Genomic DNA, 26,229 nt, shown 5'->3' with positions numbered 1-26,229 from the left:
GGGAGCCCCAAGGAACTGTGAGGCAGAAAGACAGAAATGAGGGGGGTGGAAAGGAGAAAGGGCCCCCCAGAGATGATTCAGGGAGTTGATCAAATAGAACCAGAAAGTCAGAAATGACTCAAAAGAGTTAATGAGATGAAGCCACAGGGTCCAAAAGTGACTCATGAAATGGCCAGGGTCCCTCAGATAAGAAATATCAGAGGCACAGGCAAAGCACAGCCCCTGTCCCCATTTCATCAAACAGAACAAGCCTAGAGAGCTGACTACTGTCGATCAGGGACCTCTCTGCCCTGCCAAAACCACATAAAAGAAGCCTCAGACTGAGTATCCACACCTGCCTGTCTTATCTTAGGCAGGTCCGCTTTGCTACTCTCTGCAGAGTGTATTAAAACTTACTTTGCTTTCTTGACTTTGGTCTCTCATCTCAATGTATCTGACTTCCGTGCGGCACTGAGCCGAGTCCTTTCCCTCCCAACAGAGCCATTAACCTTGTCTGGGTATAGAAGTGGTGATGCTGGTGGGGCTGGGGACACAGACAAATCTTCAGGGAGGAGGGGACACCTGAATTGAATCTTGAAGAAGGAGGGGGTGTGATAGACAGACAAGTGGGGTTGGAGGGTTGAGTGTCCTGGGCAGGGAACTGTGCCTTAGAACTGTGTCTGAAGATGTAAAGAACATGCTGTTTTTGGAAAAATGACTGAAAAGCTACTCTTTTGTTCTCTGTTTGTGTAAATATAATGCACCTTTAAGGTCCAACACAAGTTTCACTTTATGTAAGAGGCTGACCTACAGTACCCTAGGAAACACCCTGGCTTCCTTTTAAAATAATTTTATAAAATTATTTGTCGTGTTTTATGAAAGGAGAGAAGGTTAGCAGTAGCCCTGATAAAGATGGAAGAGGCACTCAGGCCTGACAGCATGCATACAGTTAGGCATTGCCACCTACTTCATGGCATCTAACCATCGTTTTCCCCACATTGTAGGCACAGATCGCCGGTGCAAAAAAAAAAAAATTAATTGTCTGCACTTAATCACTTAGTGCCTTGTGTTGCTAACTTTCCAATGTATGTGCATTTTTTCCCCCTGTCTACTGGTAGCTTTTGGAAAGCATGGAGCATATCCTATACATATAGTTTGTTCCCCTACTAGGCCAAGCATAGCACAGAGTACTTAGAAATATTTAATATGTACTTTGAATGAGCCATAAAAACGGAGAGATTTTCCAGAGATCTGCCCTCATTTGACAGATGAGAGGTCCAGAAAGATGAAATGAATTCCCTGCATGTACGAAACTATTTGGTGACACCAGAACGCTGGTCTTCTGATTTTCAGGGAGTGGTCTGTCTGTTGCATCAGCTGCTTCCTTCTTTGTTGAACAGATGGGTGAGTGGATGGACGGATGGACGGATGGGTGGATGGATATCATGGTGTGTGATGTGTGTCAACTGCAGCCTGTCTCACTGCTGCCAACTTTTTAGCCATGAGCTAAACCCCTTCACCCTTCTCCCTGGTGCCTCCAAAATATCTTGGGAAGGAGCATATTCAGAAGCTGAGACTCCCCATCTATGGATTATCTTCCACCAGAGCATTCTAAGGACGTCTTCACAGAGCAGCTGGCATTTAGTGGCGGGGGGAGGAGGGAAGAAGACATAATCTTCTCTTTCACTTTCAATTCTTTGGAAAGAAAGGTCTTCCCCTTGTCTTTGGCAAGTGTGTCCAGAGTAATCACCAGCTGTGGAGTAGGAGGGATATCCCACACATTCTTAATGAAGCCAGATTAATAAGATGTCACCAAAATGATGATTTTTTAAAAAAAACTTTTAAATGAAGTCTCTCTTGTTTCCGAGCCCTGGAGTTGAAAAAAATCTTTATGCACAGAGTTGGCTGCAGGTCAGTGACACCCAGTAATGGCTTGATCACATACAATGGCTTCTAGTGGTTCTGGGCTACACTGTCACATTTTGCAGCTATGCCCCAGGAAGCAGTCAGTCTTTCCCCCATTAAAAAAAGTCAAAATGGGATAGTAATGATAGTCCCTTTATTTATTTCTAAAGAGCTACTTGCAAAGTACTTTGCATTTGGCAAAGCACTTTAATTGACTTACTTTTTTATGCTATCATTGCTGAGTTGACTGAAGTCCATCCTATTTATTCATCGAGTATTTACTGAGCTCCTATCACCATTCTAAATGTTAGGGGCACAGCAGTGAAATAGAAGACAGGCAATGCCCCCGATACTGCATAGCTTGTTTTCCTTTCAAATATTTTATTTGGAAATAATTTTGCATTTACAGAAGAGTTGTAAAGATAGTACAAGGAGTTTGCAGCTACCATCCAGCCATCTTCCCCTCGTGTTGCATAACTGTGGTACTTTTATCAAAACTAAGAAATTAACACTGGCCCAACACTCCTAATGGAAGTGGAGACTGACTATATTTAGATTCCACTAGTTTTCCCACCATTGACCTTTCCCTTCCAGGACCAGTCTAGGGCCTGAGTTGTCATCCCTCCTCAGCCTCCTCTCCTCTCATCTGGGTTAATTCTTGTGTTTCCTGTTTTTCATGATCTTAATGTTAGGCAGGAAAATAGATATGAGCAGGATGGAAAGAGAAGTAAGGCCAGTAAAACCCACTACAAGGGACTCAAAGAGTTCATCAGTTAAAACTAGAAACCCAGAAAAGACTCAGAGTTAATGAGTCAATCAGTTAAAGCTCAAAAGGCCAGAAGCAACTTGGCCTGGAATGTTTGAATATTCCCCAGACAAAGAAAAGTATCTGAGCACAGCCCACATCTTCATTGTGTCAATTAGATCATGCCACTGTCAGATCTCCTCTAGCCTGCTGAAAGGCCCATCTATAAACAGCATAATGAAGACAGGAAGAATTCTATCTTAAAGCTAAAATTGCATTTTAAAACTCAAGAAGTTAAGAAGTAAGATTCTTAACATATTCTTTAGCAAACAGACAATAACTTAGCCTACCTTGGGGGCAGGGCAGGCGGTCTTGATTGATATGCTCCCAGACCAGGAAGCTGCTATCCTGGGAAAAAATCAGAGCAGTACATTTCTTGTGCTAAACTAATTTTGCGTAATTACTGGGAGGACTGATAAGAAACTTAATGTCTCATCAAAGATAAACATCTTGAGATCACTTAACCCTTGGTCGCATTCCTGAAAAATCTTTAAAAGAGGGAACCCCCAGTCTTTCAGTGCGCGCCTCTGTCCGAGGTTGGCCACACTTTCTAAGTGTGTAAACTTTTTGCCCTAAAACGTTTTCCTAATCTTTCAGTGTGCCTCTCTCTCTGAGGTAGCCTACATTCCCCTTTCTTTGAGTGTACATTTTCTCTCTTTTAAGTAAAACTTAACCCTGTCAGGGCGCCTCGCCTCCCTGAGGCCACCTGCACTTTTCTCTAAGTAACTTTAAACACGACTTTCACTCTGCTTCACTGCTTTGTCTCTGCCCTTCAATTCTTTGTTGCGGTGGGGACAAAAACTGATGAAAATAAACAACGCCCCCTAACATTTACACTTCTGAAGGATGCTAACCAAATATGTTGTACAATGTCCCTTAGTTTGGGTGCGTCTGATGTTTCCGCATGGCTACACTGGGATTGTGGGTTTTTGGACACACACACCACAAAGGCAAAGTGCTCTTCTCACTGCATTCCAGGGGTGCCTGAGAGCCACCTTGCGTCCTTGGTGATTCCGACCCTGATCACTTGGTTCAGGCTTCTCCTCTGTAAAGTCACTGTTTTCTTTCCCATTCTCTATTCTTCTGGAGCAAGTCATTAAGTCCTCCCACATGCAAGAGGAGAGGAATTAGCAGAACTTGCTTTTGGATGAAAGGAGATGGAAAATGCACAAGCAAATGGATGAACAAGGAACATGATCAGTGAGTAGGCAACACTGCACTGAGAATGAAAGCAGAGTGAGGTGATTACGAGTGACTGGGGAGTTTGAGGTAGTTTCAGCTGAGCTCTGAATGACAAGGAGTCAGGCGTGAAAAGGCCAGGGAGGAGAACATTCTAGAGAGAAGGAACAGCTTCTAATGCAGGGACAAGCATGGTGTCGTCACACCCTGTCACTCCATTCCAGTGACCCCTCCCACCCACAGGGAAAGTCAAAGTCCTCTCTTTGACCCACACAACCTGCAGGATCTGCTGTCTCTCACCCCGCCTCTCTGACCTCATGCCCCTTCTCTCCCACGGCACTACTGCCTCCCTGGTCCTCAAACCCACCAGGTGCCCTCCATACTGAGGTCTGGGCACTGGCTGCTCCCTCTGGGGAGATTCTCTCCTCCCACTTACCCTGATGGCCAGCCCCTCACCTCAGTTGTCATCTTTTCAGTGATGCCTACCTTGACCTTCTTACTAAAAATAGCAGCATTCCCTCACTGCTGGTATGCTGAGTGGCTTAATCCACTCTCCTTTTCTGCATCTCCTTTAACTTGCAACACACACACACACACACACACACATCCAGACCTAGTGAGTGAGTAGGTGCCCTGTCACTAGGAACACCCGCACTGGGTCAGAGGGGAGTCCCTTGCATATTATAATGTCTTGGGCATTTTCTTAGCTAACTGGGCCTGCATGACAAGCCAATAGGCAATTATGACTCTTTAATTTCCACGTCCTTCACACTGGTTTTTTCTGACAGCTATTACTGCCAAGTTTATAAGCAATCAACGCCCTCTTTCCTTGCCTTAGACACTGTCTACAGTGAAGGCAATAGTGATTTCTGTTGCTCTCTCTTCATTTGCTGGTGACTGAAGAAGCATCTCCATCATGATCTCCACCAGCCTATGCATGAAAAAGCTATTTCCAGGAGAAAGTGACATTTTGAGTGGAAGTTTCCAGAATTTCTAAAAGAAATATAATCCAGAGTTTCTAAAGCTTCCTTTACAGTCATCTCTTCGGCCTACCACTTGTCCCCCAGCAAACAGCCAAGCTCTGCAGTCCTCTCTGGAAGCACTCCAGGGTAATATGAAAAGATGATCTCTTAGCACTATGCAGTGATGGCAGGAAAGGAAGCCCGGAAAGACCAGGAAAGCAGTCCAAGAACTCCAGCTGGCATGTGTTGTGCTGTATTATATCATTTTCACTAGACCTCATAAACCTCTGTTTTCCCTAATGATGGGGATATTGAGGTGACATTTATTTTCAGAAAACACAAAAGGCAAGTCAACCCACCTAGTCAGATAAAAGAAAATAAGTCTTGAGTAGACAGACATCTGTCTCAAATGGCCAACAAATTAGGACAGAGATGAATCAGTGAGGCATAAGTTGGTATCATTATTATTTCCATTTTACAGATGAGGAAACTGAGGCAGAGATTAGGTAAATCACTTGCCTAAGGTTACTACCAGTGGTAGAGTCAAGAGTCAAGTCCAAGCAAGCTGGATGTGCTCATAACCCCATGACAGTGGCTTTACTGCAGAAAATGATGGGCTTCCCTCTGTATTCCCACTATAGGCAGTGCCTTCTCCCAGCACAGAACTCAGAAAGAAAGACTAAATTTCTCCTTAATAGGATGGAACTACTCAGGGACATGGATTGTGCATTATTCATATTTGAACCTAGAGGCAGTAGAAACTCAAATATGTGTCTATGAGGAATAAATACAATTTATTTTTGAGTTTTTGGGTTATTCATTATTTTAAATTAGTCATTCTTCTGTTTCTTTGATAAGGAAGTTACTAGATACACCAGTCAAACTTTGTCAAGCCCTGTGACACAAGGACATATTCTCCCTAGTTGGGTTCTCTTTCTTGGCTATTACTCCCTGGTAGAAATGTTTCATAAGTTTGGCCAGAAAATCAACAGGGACTTAAGCAAGGTTAAAGGGATTAACATGTATTTTCAGTGAAGTGACTCATACTACAGCTAAGGAAATAGTTGGTTTTGCAAATTTAACCCTGATCCTCAGCTCTTAATGTAAACATTCTTTTTCCTTTTGAAAAAGAACTTGAATAAATGCCAGTATGAAAAAAACACATCTTCAATATTAAAGGTCCACTGTAACTGAACTTTTCTTTTAATTAAAACGAGCACCCAAATAAATAATACAACTTGCAATGTTGATCAAGCTCAGCCTCTGTCCAAGAAAGCTGTCTCTTTCTAACCTGTTGGCATTTTTCAGAACATTGATAATGAGAAAACTATCCCAATGGGGATATCCTGGACTTCGATATTTAAAAGGTTTTTGGAGTGTCGTACAACTGGGGTTCTTAAAAAGTTAACACCAGGGACAGAAAAAATCCTTGGGTTGTTGCAATGACTTGCAAGGGACACATACTAGATACAGTTGTCATAAGACTGATCACCTGTGCCCAGAAAAGATGGGCCCCATTGATGTGGGCAGCAGATTGCTAGGAGGACTGGCCACACAGGGTGCCTCACACCAACAGGTTTAATGCTGAGGAAGTGAGAAATGGTGCTTCATCAATGAGAAATTGTGAACAGTTGTGGGTAAAACTGCAATGTTTCTAGAATCTCTCACCTGGCTTTAGTGCATCTCCATACCCACAAGTGTTTCAAAGGTGTGGAGAGAAGTAGTTCATCTCCATATCAATGGGTAATTACCTGGGTGAACAGGGCTTATCTGGACCTGAGAGGCTGGGGGGAGAATTCGCTTCTGCTGCAGCAGGAGATAGATGCTGGATGGCCATTTGTAATCAATAAACGGGTTTTAAACTTTATTTCTCCCTTTGACTGATTTCGGTTTCAGCTAGGTAGTTTGCCCTGGGATTTCCCCTCCCCAGAGTTACAACACTGTAAGTGACTCTTTTTCTTCATGCTCTGAGTTCTGGAAATTGACGGATAAGAGGTGGGGACAATCTGAAGGTCCATTGAGTATGTTAGAAATTTCCGTTTGTGGGCAGCCCTTATGTTAACTATTTTCTTCCAATATTAGACCTCATCCATCTGCAAGTCTGCATTTTTTTATTCAAGACATCTCCCCACTCACTACTGAAGAAGACGACAGAGGGAGGGAGAGGGGTGGGAACAAACGTCCTGACATCCGCACTGTCCCAGAGGCACAGTGCTCTCACCCTCTCTCATTGAATCCAAACAACAGCCCCCTGAGGTTGATATTATGACTATATTTCTCATTTGGGGAGAGCCTAAATAACTTCTTGCCACAGTAAGTGGCAGAGCTGGCATCTGAATGTGTGTTTGCTTGATGCTAAACTCCTGGGCAACTTACCTGAGTCCACCCCGCGGTCTGTGCTTTGGCAGAAAGGAAAGGAAGACTGATGTCAGAAGCCAGGAAGATGAATGGCCCAGCTGTGAAAGGCCACTGATGTCCCTGTGCTGAGAAGACTGCTGTGACACTCGATCACAAGATGCCAAATTCCTTGAGTGCACATCTAATTGACTATAGTTATTTTTTCCATTGATAAGTTATATTCCTATTTGTTGGGGGTGTTCTTCTCCTCTTTCAAACATATGCACACTATTCTTTCAAGATCCTGTTCATTCCAGAAAGCCTTCTCTGACCCCCAGATCTGAGTACAAGGTGTCAATAGCTCTTCAGTGTGTCGATATTGTTGGGCTGAACAGAAAAGAACTGTCCACGTGCCCCCCGCACAGTAGACACGTTTTGGGATGTCTACATAGCTTACAGGGCCTGCCTTCTCCTTGTGACTGTTCTCCCTGCCATAGGGACAGGTCCCTTAAGACCTGTTTATCTACATGACCCCATCCCACATGCACAGCTGATTGGGTCACAAAGGATATCAGACCTAGGTCGGGAAAATTACATCTCATCTTTAGAGAGTTTGGGATTGGGATGAAGTGCCAGCCAACCAGTCGGGCCAGGAAGGTCCATCATCTTGGGAGCTTAAGGGGGACCGTTTATGCCCTCCACGTACAACAGAGACCAGGAGGAAGGACAGCTTACAGAGAGAATGAGCATAAAGCGGCCGTGTGAGATAAGAAAGGGAGCAGCAGCAGTTCCCAGGGTCAGGACCTTGCTTCAGCTCCAGGCTCTTCCCTGGCCCAGTCACCCTTGAGTCTGTGACATATCCCAGAGGCCTGCCAGTTAATTCCCCTTGCAGTTTAGCCTGGCTTGCGTGAGTTTCTGTTATTTCACAGATGCGCTTGGGAACTCGAACTCCGCAAGGACCCTGGCTGGGTCTGTTCATCCCTGCAGCCCTGGGCCCACACAGTGCTTGGCTCAGCCCCACGCATTTTTGTCGAATTGCACTCACCGAATCCAGCAGCTTCTATCTCCTGGACAGAGATAACACCCCCACCCCCACCCCCACGTTGTCACATGCTCCAGGAAATTAAACAAATCACAACCAAGGGCTGGTCGATTCTGTGGAAAGACAGGCCTGGCCTTGCTGTCATTCCGTCTCACTTCCAGTTTGAGGAGGCAGGTGGGGAAAAGCTGAAAGTGGTCTGGAGAGAGAGCAGCAGGAGAAAGTGACAGGTGGGGCGGGGGTGAGAGGGGCTTGTGTTGTTCCATCTGCTTTGGAATCAACTTGTTCTTTAATTAAGGGGCAGGGGGAAATCATCCTAGCTAGTAAAGATGCCCCTAAGAAAATTAAAATAATGTAAATCAAGCTAAATGAATACTCCAGAAGCAGCTCCAGAGCTTGGTGCGATTGAGGGTTGGGTGCCCCTGAGGTTTTAAAAGCAAAGCCTGCAATGGCTTTTTGGAGCAGAAACACTCTCCCTTTTTTGTCTGATGGCAAAGGAGACTAAATGCCCACAGCAACAGGGACTTACAGAAGAGTGTAAGGTGACAGAATCTTCTTGCTGTTCCTGCTCTCTACAGACCAGAATGGAAACAAAGCTTAAACGGATGAGGATCATAATTCCTGGGGTTTCTTCCTAGGGATGTTCAATGCACAGAAATCACTTGGATTGTAATTAAAATACACAAAGCAAAAATGGTTCAAGGGGAACACACAGTTTCTAGTAAAATACCATATTACCCATAGGAGCATTCTATCTGGGAGGTAGCCAAATGACTGAAGCATTACAGAATGCGTGCATGTGCGTATGGTGGTGATACAAGAAAGAGGGTCAACATTTTCAGCATTGTAACAGGTAAAGGTGGCATACGCAGGTGAGCAGAACAATCTGAGCTTTGAATTTTGGTGTTACTTCAAATGACTTAATTTCTCAAGCTTTAACCTTAAAGGAGCTATGATGGTGGCTACTTACAAAAGATATACTTAATCTCTGAGGGGAACCATTCCAATATAACAATGACTGTATTGCAGATCAATGTTTCTGACTGTCCAGGCAGCACACTGACTCCTCAACCAATATTTCTATGTGATGATAAAATTATGCAGGAAAATTTTACTTCCAGGGACCTCTTGATGCTGGAAGGGCCCTGAGTGAGTTACCCCAATCCTTTTATTTTTTGGATGAAGGAAAGGATATCCAGAGGTTCAGTGGCTTGCCTAAGGTCATCTAGACATAGGGTAGCCATATGATTCATTGTGCAAAGTGGGAGTAATGGAGGTGCTATTACAAAGACACCAGGATCAACCGGCCTCAACCCAGACTACCCAGCAAACCAGGGTATGTGATCATCCTGTCTAGACTGCTTAAGGCTTTGCCTCAAACTCACAGGGAATGAGAAAATGCTCTATTTGCCGGTGCCCTTTGCAAGAACACGTGGTTATCCCCAGGAGGCTGGGATGGGGAGCGCACTTCCTTGGTGGTGCTCAAGCTGGTGAGCTTTCCCCAGTTCTAAGCTGGTGGTGGTGGGCCTGGACTGGTCTGTAGAGTGCCTGCGTGAGTGTTAGAAAAAGATGCAGTTCTGAGGAGGACAAGCACCCTGGCCGGTGGCCAGCACCTTTCACAGCCCTACTCCAGGGAGTATTAATGCTGATAAGGAAATGTCAATCAGAAAAGGACCCCAGACCTGTCTCAGAGTAAGTGTATTTGGAGCTGACTCGCAATGGCTGATGGAATGTTTCGGAATCTCATCTCCTGCACAGATGCCACTTTAGACTCTTAGTGGAGACAGAGGACAGAAATGCTGACCTTGTAAGATGGAGCTCGAAAAAACATGCCATTGCTGACAAAAGTGACCATTTTTGAGCACACATTATGTGCCAGAAACCGTTCCAGGCACTTGACATACATTGATCCCCTTAATCCTTAAAACAACCCTATAGGGTGGAACAGTGATGATGATGCAAATTTATATGTGTGTTAAAATTCAGAGAACTGTGTGTTGAAAGAAAAAGAGTTCATCTGATTTAACTCAAATGATAATTTAAAAAATAAAGTTAAATTAAAAAAAAGATTGCATACTGTATGAGTCCACTGATTGAAATTTGAGGAAAAGTAAAACTATTGTGACAGCTCAGTGGTTGTCAGAGGTCAGGATTGGGGGGATGGACTATGAGGGACATGACGGTACTTTTCAGGGTGATGGAAGAATTCTAGGTCATGGCTGTAGTGGTGGTTACATGACTATGTGTTTGTGAAAACACGCCAAACTGTACAGTTAAAATTGCTGGATTCTATTGTGTGTAAACTCTACCTCAAAAAAGCTAGGGGGAAAACAATCCTATATAGCATGGGCATCACTGAGACACATCATGTTAATAAGGAAATTAATCTAATCCATAAGGAAACGGAGACACAAGGAGGTTCAGGAACTTACCCAAGGTCACAGCTGATAAGTAACAGGCCAGAATTCAAGCACAGGAATGAATAACGCTGGCATCTTAACATCTACAATTAACAGCTGCTCATGCAAGTAGGTCACAACTCCTCACCTGGGGCAGGGGACACATCAGCCACAGAGGCAGGTGCAATAGGCAGGAAAATGTGATCTTCACCGAGGACTTTACAGAAACAGCAGCTGTCCTGGGGTGGACATTTGGGTCCACCACAATGAGTCTTTCCTGAAGCAGACACAATGATCTGCTTTGAAAAAACTGGGCAGGGGCGCTGAGTCCTGATATAGGTATCTGGTGATCCCTGGGCCTCCCCTCTTTCCCCGGCTGGGAGTGTGATTTAAAACCTTCTGGTTAAGATCATTTTGCCAAATAGCTCCTGCAGGATTCATTTTCAAGGCTCAATCCAGAAATTTCTAGCTCAGCAAATAGAGCCAAAGCAAGAAAATGTATTCATCCAAGCCACCTCTGAGACTAAGGAATATGGTTTCTCATGCTTTGCAGAGGGAAACAGATGTGTCTATGCACAAGTTTACAGATACGCAATGACTTGCTTATTACATTTCAAAGAAGTGAGAGAAAAAACATCAGTGGGCATCTGTATGTAACTTCCCAGTTGCTGTCCATCTGAGAGAGGAAGGTGAGTAAAGCCATGGACCTCAGCAGGCACACAGAATGATCCTGGGTCATATTTCACTTTGTGCCACTTGGAGAACTAGACTCTTGTGTCACTTTAGAGCCAGAAAAGTGCAGGCTGTTCTTAAGGCTGATGTAGAACTGGGAGGGGCTGAAAGATCATCTCAGGTAGCCGACAGGGCAGTTGTGATTATAAAGAATAAACTTAACCCGTGATCAGGAGGCTATTGGGAAGCAGAACCAGAAATGTGATATGACTCGTCTAAGGTCATTCAGTGCATAGTTGAAGTCAGAGACCTGGGTTCAAATTCTAGCTCTTCCTGGACCAACCATGTGACTGAAGGCAGGTCTTTTAACTTTTCTTTCTTTTCCTCTTTGTAAAGTGATGCTAATGAGTGCTAGCTCACGCATTCTTGTAAGCGATGTGTGTGATAAGGCATGGAGCACAATGCCTGGGACACAGTATACTCAGTATAATGAATGCTGATAGTAGCAATCATATTAGTATGTTGTGATTATCTTTCTGTGTCTTATCTGTAAGGGTTTTGAACTAGAGGACGTGTACAGTACTTTATAGATTAAAAGGCCCTATCATAGGCATATTTTGCATTACACAATCACCCTATCATGTATCTAGGACTGCCATTATTGGCTCCATCTCACAACTTATAAGGATAAGGAAGGCTAAGTGATTTGCCCATTTCAGCCTTTACCAAGATCACACAGCTAGGAAGTGACAGGACTGGGTCTGGAAGTCAGATCTTCTAAATCAAAATGTTGCCCTCTGTCCAGTGTCCCAAGTGCCTGACTCCCAGGCCAATGTTCTTGCCCCACAGCATGCTTGTCTCTACTCTCTGCAGCCCTCTTGCAGGCCAAGGCAACTACCATTCTTAGAGACTGCTGATCCAATGAATAATCACGAGAGCGAGCCCAGTGACGCCCTTTCACTGCTGAGATGGGGATAGATTTATAGAGGCTGACTAGCTGGTACTGGGAATGGACAATTACCTTCACTTACTATATCCTAGGCTGCTTCAGCCAAATATTTACTGCCCAGAATTCTGCCCTTTCCAACCAATTCTGAACACAAGCATGCCACAGGCAACTAAGTGGCATAATTCATTTGGGGCGACCATAAATCTAAAGCTTCCACCAGAAATGATGCAAAAAATTAATGGAACATGAAATCAAGTAAATGGAATGGAGTAGAGTAATTAGTTCATATTTTAATCCTCAGGTCTGTTTATTATCCATCAACTGGTGAGCAATTAAGTCGGCACCATTGAGATGATTAGCTTTGTTTCAGCAAAAGTTTATCGATATATCAGAACAAATGAATCTGGGGGTTTTAAACAGCTTTATTTTGAATCATACAGCAGCACATCCATGGAATGGCTAGACATCAAATGATTTAATTTTGCAATATTATTATCTAGATTACTTATATTTAATATTACTGAGCTGTTCTGGATGGTTATTGGGGAGAGTGGGTGGGAGGGGAATTATAAACTACAGAAAAGCATGGCTTCTATCCTCAGGTTCTTAATACAATAGTATGATTGCCTTTTCACATTAAGACCAAGGGATCTTTAAGGCATTGCACTTTCTGTTTCAATCTTCCAGTCTTAGTTTCCTGCATTTTGGGTAGTTGGGCACTATTATGATTCTCACATTTGTGGTATACTTGTTGGGGTGATTTCATGACTTCTAGGTCCATTTCCTCATGATGCTCATCAGTGCTCCTGTTTGTAAAATAATCTACCCATGTCTTTGCCTTTTTGAGGTTAACTGTATAAATGTCCTTGTGATGGGGCTCTGCTCACTAAGGCAGGAGATCTGACTATCAGGCTATACCTGCTGTACTGGGCAACCAACCAGATGATCTAAAGGGCCTTTTGAATCTTGGGATTTGATATACAGAGTCAGGAAACTTGGGTTCTGATCCTCATTCTGCCACTGAAACAGGGTGACTTTGGGTAGGTCTCTTGGTCTTTCTGGCATTGGATTTTTCTTTTGTACAGTAAGTGGGTTGCAAGAGGTGACCTCAGTGGGGTCTTCAACAGTGACAGTTTAGATGGGAGCTTGGAGCCGACCCGTCCTTTCCAAGAGCAGGAAGCGGGAGATGCGGTCTTTGGGGGAGCTTCTACAAAGTTCAACGAACTGTTGACAGTGGTCAGAGTAGTGCTGATGGGTCATTCTTACTCAGCACCTCCCTTTCCAATTGACTTTATTCCTGTGGCTTTGGAAATGGATAAAAACAGTACAGCTAGTTCACAGACATTTAGAAGTAGCATCCAACCTCTAACTGTAGTGTCACTGGTTGCTAAATAAAGGAAGACCCCACTCAGCACTTATAAAGCCAGAACAGGGATGATCTGCATGGTGACAGGTTCTAGGCTGAGGCTTGATTAAATCCCAGTTAATGACTTTCTTTAATATGGTATAATGTCATACCTCCTTACAGAACACTCAGGGGGAGGTTAGAGTCAAATGGAGAAGGTTAGAGGCTGTCATAACGCCACCTGGGCAGGACCAGGTCAGAATTATGGAATTATGGTGCAGGTTAGGATGGAGTCAGTGAGATAATGAGTTGGCCTCAGCAAGTTATCTTTAAATGCAGTGTCTTCTCTTGTAGGCTGCCCTGCAGTGTCCATACAAAACTGGCAATCTAGGAAGCTGCTGACTTGATCGGGCAGTCCTTTTCCAGAAGTAATTATAAAAATGTCCAAAGGGGAAACTTCCTATCCTTGGATCAGAGTCATCATCTTCTTGCTGGTATTGTCATAATTTGCCCTATCTCCATCTGGGCTTTTGATCTCTGCTTTGCTACTCGCAGGCTACTTTGTTCACTCTGAGTGGCTCTGGCAACCCAGAACTTTGGCTTCTGGCCTTGGCAAAGACAGGTTCCCTGGTCTGATCCTGGAAGTAAGTCTGGGGCTGACATAAGGAATCTAAATGAATTTTTCTAGCATGCCAGCTATCTATCATTCTATTACTCCTCCCAGGCACCCTGAAGAATTCACTTACATTGTTATCTGTGAATAATTGAACATAAAATGACTAGGACTTCTGTTAACATTGACATTAACTTTACTAGGTTTGCCATTTTGATAATGGAATTTAATTCACGATATACAGGCATCATTGAGGCACTCTGAGAGCCACACTCCTTTAAATTCTCTCCATTTCCTCACTCAGTCTCTTCATTACCTCACTCTATCTCTTCATTCAACAATACCTGCCAAGTGCTCATCATGTGCATAGGGAGATACTAAATAGTACGACCTACTCTGTGACTTCAGGGAATTAACAGTCTATTTGGGAAGATGGGATCTCCTACTAGATTGCAGGCTGCTTTAAGGTAGGCTCTGTGGTCTGTAAGTCTTCAAATTTCCCCATTGGGCGAGAGCCCAGAGTAGGCAAACAGTCATTATTATGGGGTGTATGGATAAATTCAGGCCTTTATTAAGCAATATCATGAATCAGAAGACTTGAGATAAGTCAGTCATTTATTGTCAGGATGCTCTTGGGTCTTAGTTTCCCAGGTAGGAAGGAAATCACCCTAAGGGCAACTACACTGAACTAGTGTTAAGTGACTAAACAGGAGAATTTATGTCATTGTGCTGTGGAGTTCATTCAGAGTGAAAAGCCACAGTCCATGCACAGAGGACCTGACCTACAGCAGCCCCTGGCCCCAGTAGTCACATCTCTCTGACCTCTCCTGCCCCATCACTTATACATGAGATCATGCTGCCCCAGCTTTCCTAGAAAGCTTTCAGCTCTCTCCTGCTTCACAGCCATGGTACTGGCTGTTGCTCTGCCTGGAATGTCCTTCCCTGAGACATCCCCATGGCAACCTCACAAATGTCATCCTCTCCATTAGACCTACTCTGACCACCCTATTTACACTTGTAACTTATTACCTCTGCTCCTTATTCTCTAAGACCCCTCCCTTTGTTCCCATAGCATCTATCCTATTCTAACTTAGCATATAAACTTACTCGTTTATTATGCTTAATATTTTTTATTTGTCTACCACCACAAGACTATAGGCACCTTACCAGCAGGATTTTTGTCATTTCACTTAACCATAGCCCATGGTAGGCACTCCATCAATCTTTGTTAACTGAATGAATGAACGGAAGTACCCTGTGAAGCACATAAACTGTGGCTTGGTGTCAGCAGTAGGATTCTGTATGGGTCTGACTAAGGGCGTGACTAAGTTCTGGATTGCACAGTAATTGATTCAAGTCTGTGCTTCCTTCCTCCTGTGGATGTAAAATTCCTCCTTGGTGACATTTAATGATTGTTCAGCTCTTTTGTGTTCTTTACCACATTTAGGACACAGCTAAGTCAGAGCCTTTCAAATACATTTTGAACTTCTCAAAGCATACTCCTTTCTCAGAGAAAGTCCAGACCATGGTCTCAGCAGTTACTGTGAACTGAACCAAACCACTCTTCTTTTCTAGTTTCTGATGGAATTTGATGCTTTGGACAGCTTTTACTGGAACACTCCACCTTCGATTTAAATGAGTGTATAGTCATTGAGAGCAACACACCCAAAATTTCAGGAAAATTGAACATATGTTTTGAATTCCTGGGACACCAATAAGTTGACTGAGTTATTGATACAGTGATTGAATCACTCATTCAACAAACATCAATTAAGCACCTGCTGTATATCAGACACTGTGCTAAGTGCATGGTGGACAAAGAAGAATAGTGAAAAATCGCTGTCTTTAAGGGGCTTACCAAGGTAATTTATTCCTTCATTCAGCAAAGATTTATTGATTCTGCCTTCCTATGTCAGGGAGTGTATGAGGTGCTCAGAATACAGCAGTGATCAAGATAAAACCTCTATCAACAGAGAACTATGGTTTCAAAAGAAGTGAAAGTAAAGAGTTCTAAAATCTATACTGATGGGTAATTTAACAGACTGGGATCAGCAAAATTTTTCTGTAAAAGGCCAGGTAGTAAATATTTTGGCCTTTGTAGGCTACATGTGGTCTCCATTGCATTTTAAAATTAAAAAAAAAATTTTTTTAAATAAAAAAATTAAAAAGAAAATTCTGAAGAATCCTTTAAAAATGTAAACCATTCTCAGCTACTTGGCTGAACTTGGCCCACAGGCTACAGTTTGTGGACTCCTGTAATAGATGAATATACAGGGTTCCCTGGAAGTCAAAGGAGGTGGCATCTTACTGGCTGGGAGAAGGGATGGGGGCTTGGAAAGCTGTGTCAGTGGGGCTGGGCTGGTGGGAGGGGGAGGGAGACAGAGCAGCATTCAGGGTACCATGTATTATCCATGTACCTGTTATCCTAAACATCCCAATTCTCAGTTCCCCCTCATATCTCTTATTGTGCCAATGAAGCCTCCCTACCAGGAAGTTCCTGCCTCCCAGCGAAGTGCTAATTAGAATCCTGGAGTGCCTCCCGCAAGAGCAAGAGGCATTCAATGCCTGATGGGGCCCTGGTTCTGGGGTATGTGCTCCTCAGCACTTTTCATCCCCTAGCACTGTTCAGGACAATTTGGTGTTGCTTATTCCTACAAATTTGTGTTACTTTAGTGAAACCAGTCTCTCAAGGATGCAAATAATTGATTCCTTGAAGAAGACAAGGCCTGTGTTTTCTGTTGTTTAGTCTCAGTTGTTCATGCTGAGATAATCTGTTTTCTCTATTCTGATTCAGACCCACTAACACACACACACACACACACATTTTACATATGACTTTTATTCCTCCCTTTTAATTAAACAAATCTTATCTATATTACCATAGCAACAGCTATGGGCTTTTCTCTCCCTCAGCTGTGTTTGAGCAGAATTAGGGACTCAGGAGGCAGAGGCTTGAAAGGCTGATGTGCTTGCACCCCACCTTCAGAAGCAGCAGCGACTGTGTCAGGCCACAGAGCCGTTCATCTGCCCTCTCGTTAATACAATCCCCAAAGAGATATTTCATGATCCCCTTCTGAAACAATCCTCAAAAATAACCTGCGTTACATTGTATTATAAATGTACGCATCCCACACCAGATTGTGTGCTGCTCAGGTCAGGAGCTGGACTGTGGAGCTCAGCACACAGGGACAGAACCAGCACCATGTGAAGAGTGGGCAGGTTACAAACAGGAGGACCTGGACGCAGGTGGCCCATGGAATGGCTGGTGCAAAGCTTAGTGTGCTTGCTCCCTTACCCTTTGAAAAGAGGTGCTTAAAGAAGGTTTTTAAAAATGAGTATTTCCAATTTCCCCTAAATAAGAGTTTTCTTGTTTAGCCTCACGACTGCAACTTAATCTACAGGCATGATTCCTTTCAAGTATTATCTTTTGTCTGGTTAATGTATTTGTTTCTTTTCATAAATACCCTACTTTATACCAGACATTAATCTAACCACTTAGACATGATTAGCAAGCTAAGGGTCTTACTTATTAAAAACAGTTAATTTTCCCTTCTTAAAAAAAAGATGTAGACATTTGAATCCCTGAATATGCTCATTTATCACCAACCCCCAACAAGACATCCAGGAGTTCTCCAGTACGACATGAATAATTTTTATAAGAAAGCAGTTGCTGACTGTGTTGTACATCCACACAGCTTTATAAAACAAAGCAAATGATTACCATCAATTACAATAACCTCACTAGGCAAGACTGCAATTAATCTGCAGCTCTTCAGACAATGGCTGTTGCACTGTGCCAAGGAAAATGCTTGGCATTAATTGACTTTTCACAATCAGCAATGATATATGGGGCATATGGCAATGTGGTTATACACTGTCAACAAAATAAACACATGCTCTAGTGCTAGAATGTCTACTGGGTCCTCTCGAAGGACAGCCAAAAACAGAGACCAAAGGTGGCTTTGAAGATAGCACAAAATAAACACAAAATGTTAACCTAAAGGATAGGATACATTTCCTTAACTGGGGTTAACCTTTGGTAGAATTTGACTCAAGGCAATTAAAGGGAAATCACAGAAATTGTGCCATTTGGGACAACTTGGATGGGCCTATGAGGGTATCATGCTAAGTGAAATAAATCAGATAAAGGAAGACAAATAATATGATTTTGCTTATATGTGGAATCTAAAAAAACAAAACAAATAAAGATAAAAGAAATAGACCCATAAATATTGACAACAGACTGTTGGTTGCCATGGGGAGGGGGCTGGGAGGATGGGTGAAATAAGTGAAGGGGATAAAGAGGTACAAATTTTAAATTATAAAATCAATTAGTCATAGGAATGGAAGTACAACATAGAGAATATAACTGATAATACTGTAATATCTTGGTATGGGAAATGGTAGTAACTATACTTACTGTAGTTATCAAACCACTATGTTGTACATATGAAACCATTATAATATTGTATATCAACTTTAAAAAAAGAAAATTAAAAAAAGAAACAAAGGAAATCATGGATTGTGTAGAATTTCAGTAATTTAATACACTAAAAGGTATATTAAGATAACAGTCTACTTGCTCATTAAGAATATGAATCACTTTTATGAAGTCTTCAAATTATATTCCATGCTTAAGTCCAGTGATGGAAATCCACTATTTTCAGAGGCAAACTCATTCTATCAATGGATAGTCCTCATTCTTGGAGTATATATTTAGCTGAATGCTCTCTTTCTAGAACTTCCACCCACTGACCCCAGGTCTTTTCCCTTATACCACAGAGAAGGTGACAAGTTTTCTTGCTCACTAAAGTCCTTTAAATATCTCAAAGGTCAATGTTTATCCAACTGCTTTCCACATGACATTGTTTTGGTGCTTCCAACATTTTGATTTCTTGCACCTAAACCCACACCAGTTTATAGACCACTCACCCTGAGACCACTCATACTGAGGGGCTCAGAAAGAAATGTGATACACTAATGTGGTCTACACAGTTAGAGGTAAAACGGCTAATGCTCAACCTTGCCTTGGGGCATCGGATCTGTGTGTGGCTATCCTGCATGGGAAGCTCTTCTCCAAATTTCATCGGTCTAGGCAGCACCCCTGCTTTGCCATTTCCAGGGTCCAATTACCACTGGGGGCCCCTTTTATATTTTTGTACAGTATGACTTTGCTGATTAAGTCCTCATTATTTAGAAAACAGATAATTCAAGCAGAGCCTGAGATGAAAATGGCACAGTGGTCACTAACCAAAATCTCTTGGAGAAATTTTTACAAATGTGTACACCTGGACCCCACTCCTGGAGACTATGATTCAAATGCTTTGGGATTCAAATTGAATTCAAAAATTCAAATTTTTGAAATGATTCAAAAAACATTTGACAATGTTTCCCAGTTAATTCTGATTTGCAACTCTTTTGCTTTCTTCACTGAGAACACATGATGACATACTATTGAGTGAGGGCTTCACAATCTAATCATCAACCTCTCCTGGGAGCTTTACAAATGCAGATCCCTGGGAGGGCCAGATACCTGTGGTCTGGGGTAGGTCTAGGAAAATTAATACACTGAGAGATCAAACTGGCATATGTTTCCCTTAAGGATTTTGGAAACACTCATTTACTTAGAAATTGTAGTTTGTATACAAATTACAAAGCACCCTTATTACATATCAAAAAAAGCAACTCTAAGGAATTGTGCAATGCAAAGATTTTAGCCAAGTGATCATCTATATTTTTTCACCATTCATTTAATAAAATCATTTATAAATTCATTTTTACTTTGAAGTGATATTGTAATAGGCAATGAAATCTAACAGTTCAGTGAGGGAGAAAAAGAAATAACAGCAAACACAAATACATGAGCAAGTAAGTCAATGAATAAAATAACTACAAATAGAAAACTAACATATATTTAAAAAGAAAGAGTTTATCTAATTTAGAATATTCTCTAATTCAGACTGCAGTCCCCAGTCTTTCTCAATTCATGAGTTTTTGCCCTGCTTTCCTCATACTCTGGTTCAGGATCTGCAACTCTTCGGCGTTTCTCATCACGGTGTCTCTGGCAGACATGCCTAATCAATCCCAGCTTCTTCTCCTACAGATCCAGGAAGCAGACGTCTTCCCGCTCAACCCTGTTCACTAGGCAGCCATTGCTAATAGATCCCAAATGAAATCTATATGCCGCTTCCCCAGGACACAATGCCCTGACACACCTTCATGCCTTTTTTGTCCCTCGTTTCCTGCTTTATCTTTGTTGTCTATCGATTATTGAGTATGTTGGGTGCTCCTCAGACGTGGAATTCCCCTTAATTTTCAAAATAACCTTGAGAGGTGTCTAACCCCTCCCGTTAGAAGGATCAGGTAACCATCTCAAGATCACACAAGCAGTGTGTATCAAAGCAGGATGTACAAATTCAGGTTCTCTGACTCCAAAGCTGATCCCTTAAAATAGTTCTGCATTGCCTCTCCTCCCAGCCCAGTACAAAGGGCACTGCCTTTGTAGAGCTTCTCCAGACCCCTTTGCATAAACTTTGTCACTTCGTCCTTGGAGTTGGCCAGGGCCTTTGTACATTTCTATTACAGCATGACATTGTACTTTAATGATTTGAATATAGCATGATTTGAGGTCCTCTGCAGTAGGATCTCTCTCTCTTTTTCTCAAGTCCCTATATCCCTGGTACCTAACAGAGTGCCTAGGTAGGTTCTCAGTTGATCCATTTTGAACAGTCATTAAAATCTGGCCACTGCACTCAGTAAGGTTGTGGATCTCTTACTATATGAAAAACAATGCCAGGTTTAAACATGATCTTGATTAAAAAAATTAAAATGCCCACACTGATAATGAAACACATACTTCTGTTATTTCAAAGCCTTCTTGACATCAGTTAGTGAGAACTCTTAAACAGAAACCTAGTTATAGGACATTTGGCATATAAAGCCCCCTGACCCCGGTTGATATCATAACCACCCTCAAGTGTAAGAGCAGTAAAACAGGTCAAATTAACTACATCCTGCTTGTCAAATGTCAGAACACAGGTGACAGTTTAAACTATAGCTCTCATCCTATAATTGAAACTGTGGCTTTGCTCGTTGCTGTGGCCTGAGTTCCGTCTGGGTTGATGGCACACAGTGACGCTCACTTTAATGGTGGCATATAGTGACATTTCCATTCTGCAGAAAGTCAGGCAAACTACTTGGCTGCCTGACATTTATTTTACAGTAAGTTGTAGTTTACATTTTTGTGCAAATAAGACCCATTTTACTAGAAGGAAGAATTATAGAATCTGTGTTATCATCATATGTGACATACGGGAGGCTGATTGCCTAGATAGGTGAAAATGAAGATGTACATGAAAGGTGAGGGCCTGGGGTTGAAATAATGCTCCAGGGATTTCTTAGGGCATGAATCACAAGAGAGCTATACCAATGTCCCAGAAGGGAATATCCAGTCTCATTGCGGCCTTCCCTGGAAAACACTGGAAGCTTGCCATAGACTTCCATGTTAACTTGCAAAAGACAGGTGCAGAAAGGAGGCATGGACTCTCTCGTTTCATAGGTTTAAGAGAAAACTTTCCATCTGTTATATATGCACCTTGGATATAAATAGGCATTAAATCTTTTAATTGGCACTTCACATTAGCACTTCAACAGCTCCACATACCTCCCCAGAGAAGGCCTGTCCGTTGAGGAGGTGCTCCGATCCCTGGCTGTCCTCACTCCCGAAGTGTAGTCGGATCTCCTCCAGCCGGTGGCTGTACGTCATGGGCCCTCCTGATATGTTGACCAAGTGCTCCTTGTCCAGGCGCAGGGACACGTGTCTCCCAGTGTTGTACATGGTCCCACTGACCTACGAGGCAAAGAGCAGCACGTCAGCATTTCTCACCAAACCCAGTGTGGTGCTAAGACCAATATCGCTTGCCTATTCTTGATGGGAACACATTAGGCTAAACCCACAAGTGGAGTAGGAAGTGGCAGCTTCCCAGAGAGCATTCCTGCCCTACCTGGTTTGTGAGGCATAAACCGCATTCTCATTTGGGAATTTGAGGTTTGAACTCAAAGGAGACTTCAGCAACTGTGGCTGATATTTTGGACATTGTATTGTACCTTATATTAACTTGTCCCTCTTACCACAAATATTCGGAATGTAGAGATGCTGCAAAAGTTAAAATCTCATGTGTGAGACAATGAAGAAAGCAGTTAGTTGGGGAGAGATGCTGCAACGGCAAGAGACAAGAAAGCCCCAGTGGGCTGACAGGGGCAAACCCTTGGGGCAGACTGAAGGCTGAAGTCTGAAGTCTCCAGTGTCCACTCTGGTGTGTCTTGTGTCCCCCTCTCTCACCTCTGCAAGCAGACACTGCATAGAATGAGAGCCCTGATCCTTCCTCATAGCTCGTCACTAAAGAGATTCACACAAGCTTCCCATTCCCCTTCCTCACTCCCGATTCCATCTTGCTTTAGTCCCTGCAAGCTGCTAATCATACCGCTTGGCATTTCATTTCCTTCTGTCCTTTTGAAACTTGCTATGCAGCTTCATTTTCCTGACTAGGCCCTTAGCACATGGCAACACTGGTTTCTAGAATGCTGATTCTCACCAGTGATTCTACTGCCTTGATTTCCTGGGTTGACTTGACTCTTGGAGCAGACGGAACGCTTAAGGGAAATTTTGAATGGGTCTGGATGGAATTCTTCTGGGCTACCGGATGCTCAGCTGGGACTGTCTGCCTGCTTACTCTGACTCTTTTGGGCCCAGCCTTCTGCTCTGGGGATTGCTTATGGGCTTCATGTAACTTCTGGTGCCTTCATTAAACTTGGTTCTCATATATTTTATAGCCTTTTCTTTATTCATTAGCCTCCCTGCTCCTCTGCCTTTCTCACACTAGTCTTACGAACAATCAGTTAGTGCTGTAGATTGCTCACTGTGGCAGAGACAGGAATGCTCATCAAATACTCCATCGACTCATTATTTCATCATCTTGCTGTAAGGTAGAGCCCATATGACTCGTGCCGGCCATGGGCTGTGAGGGGACATGACAAGTGTCACTTCCAGCCTATAACAGTGAAAAGCTTATGCACAAATGTTCAGTCTCTCTCTTCCCCTGCTACATCAAACAATGGGCATTTGTGGAAACATGTAAATGTGGTGCCGCTACAAGATGGAGCTGGTGTCAGCCTGGGTCCCTGGCAGATAATGTACAGGTGGCAAAAATGAACAGAATTCTTCCCATCCCTAACTGAACATCTTACAAGTGACTTTGTAGCTGCCCCCATCAAGATAGGGGTCTATGTCTCCATCCCTTGAATCTGGATTGGGCTTGTCATTTGCTTTGGTTGATAGCATGCAGTGGATACAATATGTGAGTTCTGAGGGTGGGCCTTTAGAGGCCTTGCATACTTCCTCACTCCTTCTTGGAAACTTGGGACCACCATGCAAACATGCCTGGGCTAGCCTGCTGGAGGATGACACCATAGTGAGGAGAGCCATCCTAGGCTGTCCATTCTATGGCTGATCTACCAGTTGACTTGCTCAGCCAAGATCAGCTTAGCCTGACACAGACTATAAGAACTGCCCATAGATGCAAAGTCTTGGGAACTAAATAATTGGTTGTTTTAAGTCCCTAAGTTTTGGGGTAGTTTGTTATGTAGCAAAAGCTAACTGATATACACTAAGTCAATTACCTTCTCTTCCCTGTGAATCTGGAACTATCAGCAGGAACTCTTTTGAGCACCTGGCAGTGCAGAGTACCTGAACTGGGAAGTCACATGGGGCCCAGAGAATCAACCTGCTATGCAGCCAAAGAGTGAGACCAGAGAGAGAGAAGAGGGAAGCATTTTTGCACCAGCAGTGACAGAGGAAACCATACACTAGGAGAGAGAGAGACAGAGATGGAGATGGAGACAGTGATAGTTGGAGACATAACCACTTGACCTCAGAAACCATTTGCACCTCCTCGTACCAGTTCCTTCATGAGGTCTAAGCCGTAACTTCTCAGATACTTTACATCTTACCAATAAATCACTTTTTTAAAGTCATGTATTCCTTGTAACAAAATGATCCATCAAAGACTCTACTCCTATTCTCCAGTCTCAAACAAATAAATGTTTAGTCAGTATGAGATGATGAAGACTCATTGCCTTTTCATGCCCCACCTCATGACTTTTTTTGTAGTAAAATGGTTAGAGATAGTTCATCTTTGACATTTGCATCCATCTTTAGGCAAAATTTACTTTTTCTGATTATTAAGATAATATACAGCATTACATAGGGTTAGAAAGATAGAGAACAGCCCAAGGAAGTAAAAATCAACCACAATTACACTATTACCCAATAATCGCCACTAATGTTTTAGTATATGTACTCTTTAGACTCATAGCTATATAAATCCATATTTTAACGAGATAATTTTATATATGTGAATATATAAATAGATAATGATTTCTCACACACATATGTATATATTTGTGATTATATATCATATATAGTAATGTATATTAAATAGAACATACTAATATATGGTATACATAATATGTATTTATTATACATTACTAATACATATTAACACATAATACTACATAGCATTCATGTATATCAATATATTAATATATACTAATATATACACTAGTATATATTAATACATGATAGTAATTAATATTATTAAATAATACAATACAGTAAATACAATATTATATATATATTTTCACTAACATGACTCTATCCAGGTCATTATTCTTTTGCACTATCACTTTGAAATGGCTGCATATTATTCCACTGTAAAAACATACAATTTATTGAATCTTTACATTCCCTCCACTTTTTCACTATTGAAAAAAAAAATACTGTAATGAGCATCCTTATGGTTAAATATTTTTTGTAGCATAGGGTCATTTCATTAGGCAAGTTCTGGGTCAAATGGTGTACACATTATCACAGTGCTTACTATCTACTGACAATTCCATCTGCCATGGAGAGTAGATCCCAGAGTCAGGCTGGGCCTCTAATTTTCTTCAAATGACATTAAGAACACAACCAGCAGCATCCATGGGGCACCTATGGTTTTGCAAGGCAGCCTAAGAGGAGCTGCTCTGCATTCTTACAGGGTGTACACTCTGTCCCATTGGGCAAATATCTTGGGCTTCCCTGAACTTATTGATATCCTTTCATATGTAAACGCAGACATCAAATGTTCCTAAGAAAACTATTGCCCACTGAAGTAAGGCAGTGACCATGTCAAATGCTTGTCCGCATATTCCCAGTAGTTAGAAAGTACACTGGGACATACAAGATGAAAGAATCAAGGACTCATGTGTCAAAAGATTCCCAATCTGCCTCTTTGATGACCCTAGGCAGTTAGTTAATTTCTTGAAGCCTTAGTTTTCTTAACTGTAGAGATGGGAAAATTTCTCCCATGAAAATGAGGGATAAAAAGTTATAAGCATACAGAAAACATCAAAATAATAGAAGTTAAATGCTTCCTTATCAATAATTACTTTAAGTATAAATGGATTCTGCATATACGGGGTACCTGGAGTAGACTGAAAGCAGAATGGTGGTTGCCGGGGGGCTGCAGGCAGAGAGGAATGGACAGGTATTGCTTAATGAACATAGAGTTTCAGTTTTGCAAGATTAAAAAATTCCTGGAGATGGATAGGGTGATAGTTGCACAACAATGTGAATGTACTTAATACTATTGAGATGGATACTTAAAACTGGTTAAGGAGGTAAATTTTATATGTGTATTTTACCACAATGAAAAAATTGAGAAAAACTTCCCTCCTGAATTTGTTGTGAGAATTAAATAAATATTGCATGTAATGGTCAAACATTTTTTACTCCCTTCCTTCCTTTTGACTTGTTGTTTGGATGCCCAGCTGATGCTGAGGGACCCATGTGGATCTTCTCTATTTTCCAGGGCCCGGTGGAATACAGTGGTGCCCGCTAAATGTCACGATGAAGAACTTTAACTGACATGCATTGTGATGATTCACTTGCCTCTCATTTCAGATGTTAAAGCATCAGACACGGAAAACATCCAAGATCATTTGGAA

The 26,229-nt window shown here is 42.3% G+C and overlaps 1 protein-coding gene and 1 non-coding gene across 2 annotated transcripts in view; one reads left to right on the top strand and one right to left on the bottom strand.

Annotated features, from left to right (window-relative positions):
- The window catches only part of CA10 (carbonic anhydrase 10), a 454,967-nt gene that overhangs the window by 84,186 nt on the left and 344,552 nt on the right, over positions 1-26,229 (bottom strand). The window contains exon 4 of the mRNA XM_036879814.2: positions 21,848-22,033. Coding sequence (XP_036735709.1) covers positions 21,848-22,033 — 186 coding nt within the window. The remainder of the gene's footprint in view (positions 1-21,847; positions 22,034-26,229) is intronic.
- LOC118909462 (U6atac minor spliceosomal RNA) lies at positions 848-972 on the top strand. Its single transcript, XR_005023663.1, has one exon. It is a non-coding gene; the product is annotated as a U6atac minor spliceosomal RNA (small nuclear RNA).

The sequence above is a fragment of the Manis pentadactyla genome, chromosome 4 (genome assembly GCF_030020395.1).
Source record: "Manis pentadactyla isolate mManPen7 chromosome 4, mManPen7.hap1, whole genome shotgun sequence".
Classification (NCBI taxonomy): Eukaryota; Metazoa; Chordata; class Mammalia; order Pholidota; family Manidae; genus Manis; species Manis pentadactyla.
Note: the sequence above shows the minus strand (reverse complement) of the source record. Positions and strands in the feature narration are given on the sequence as shown.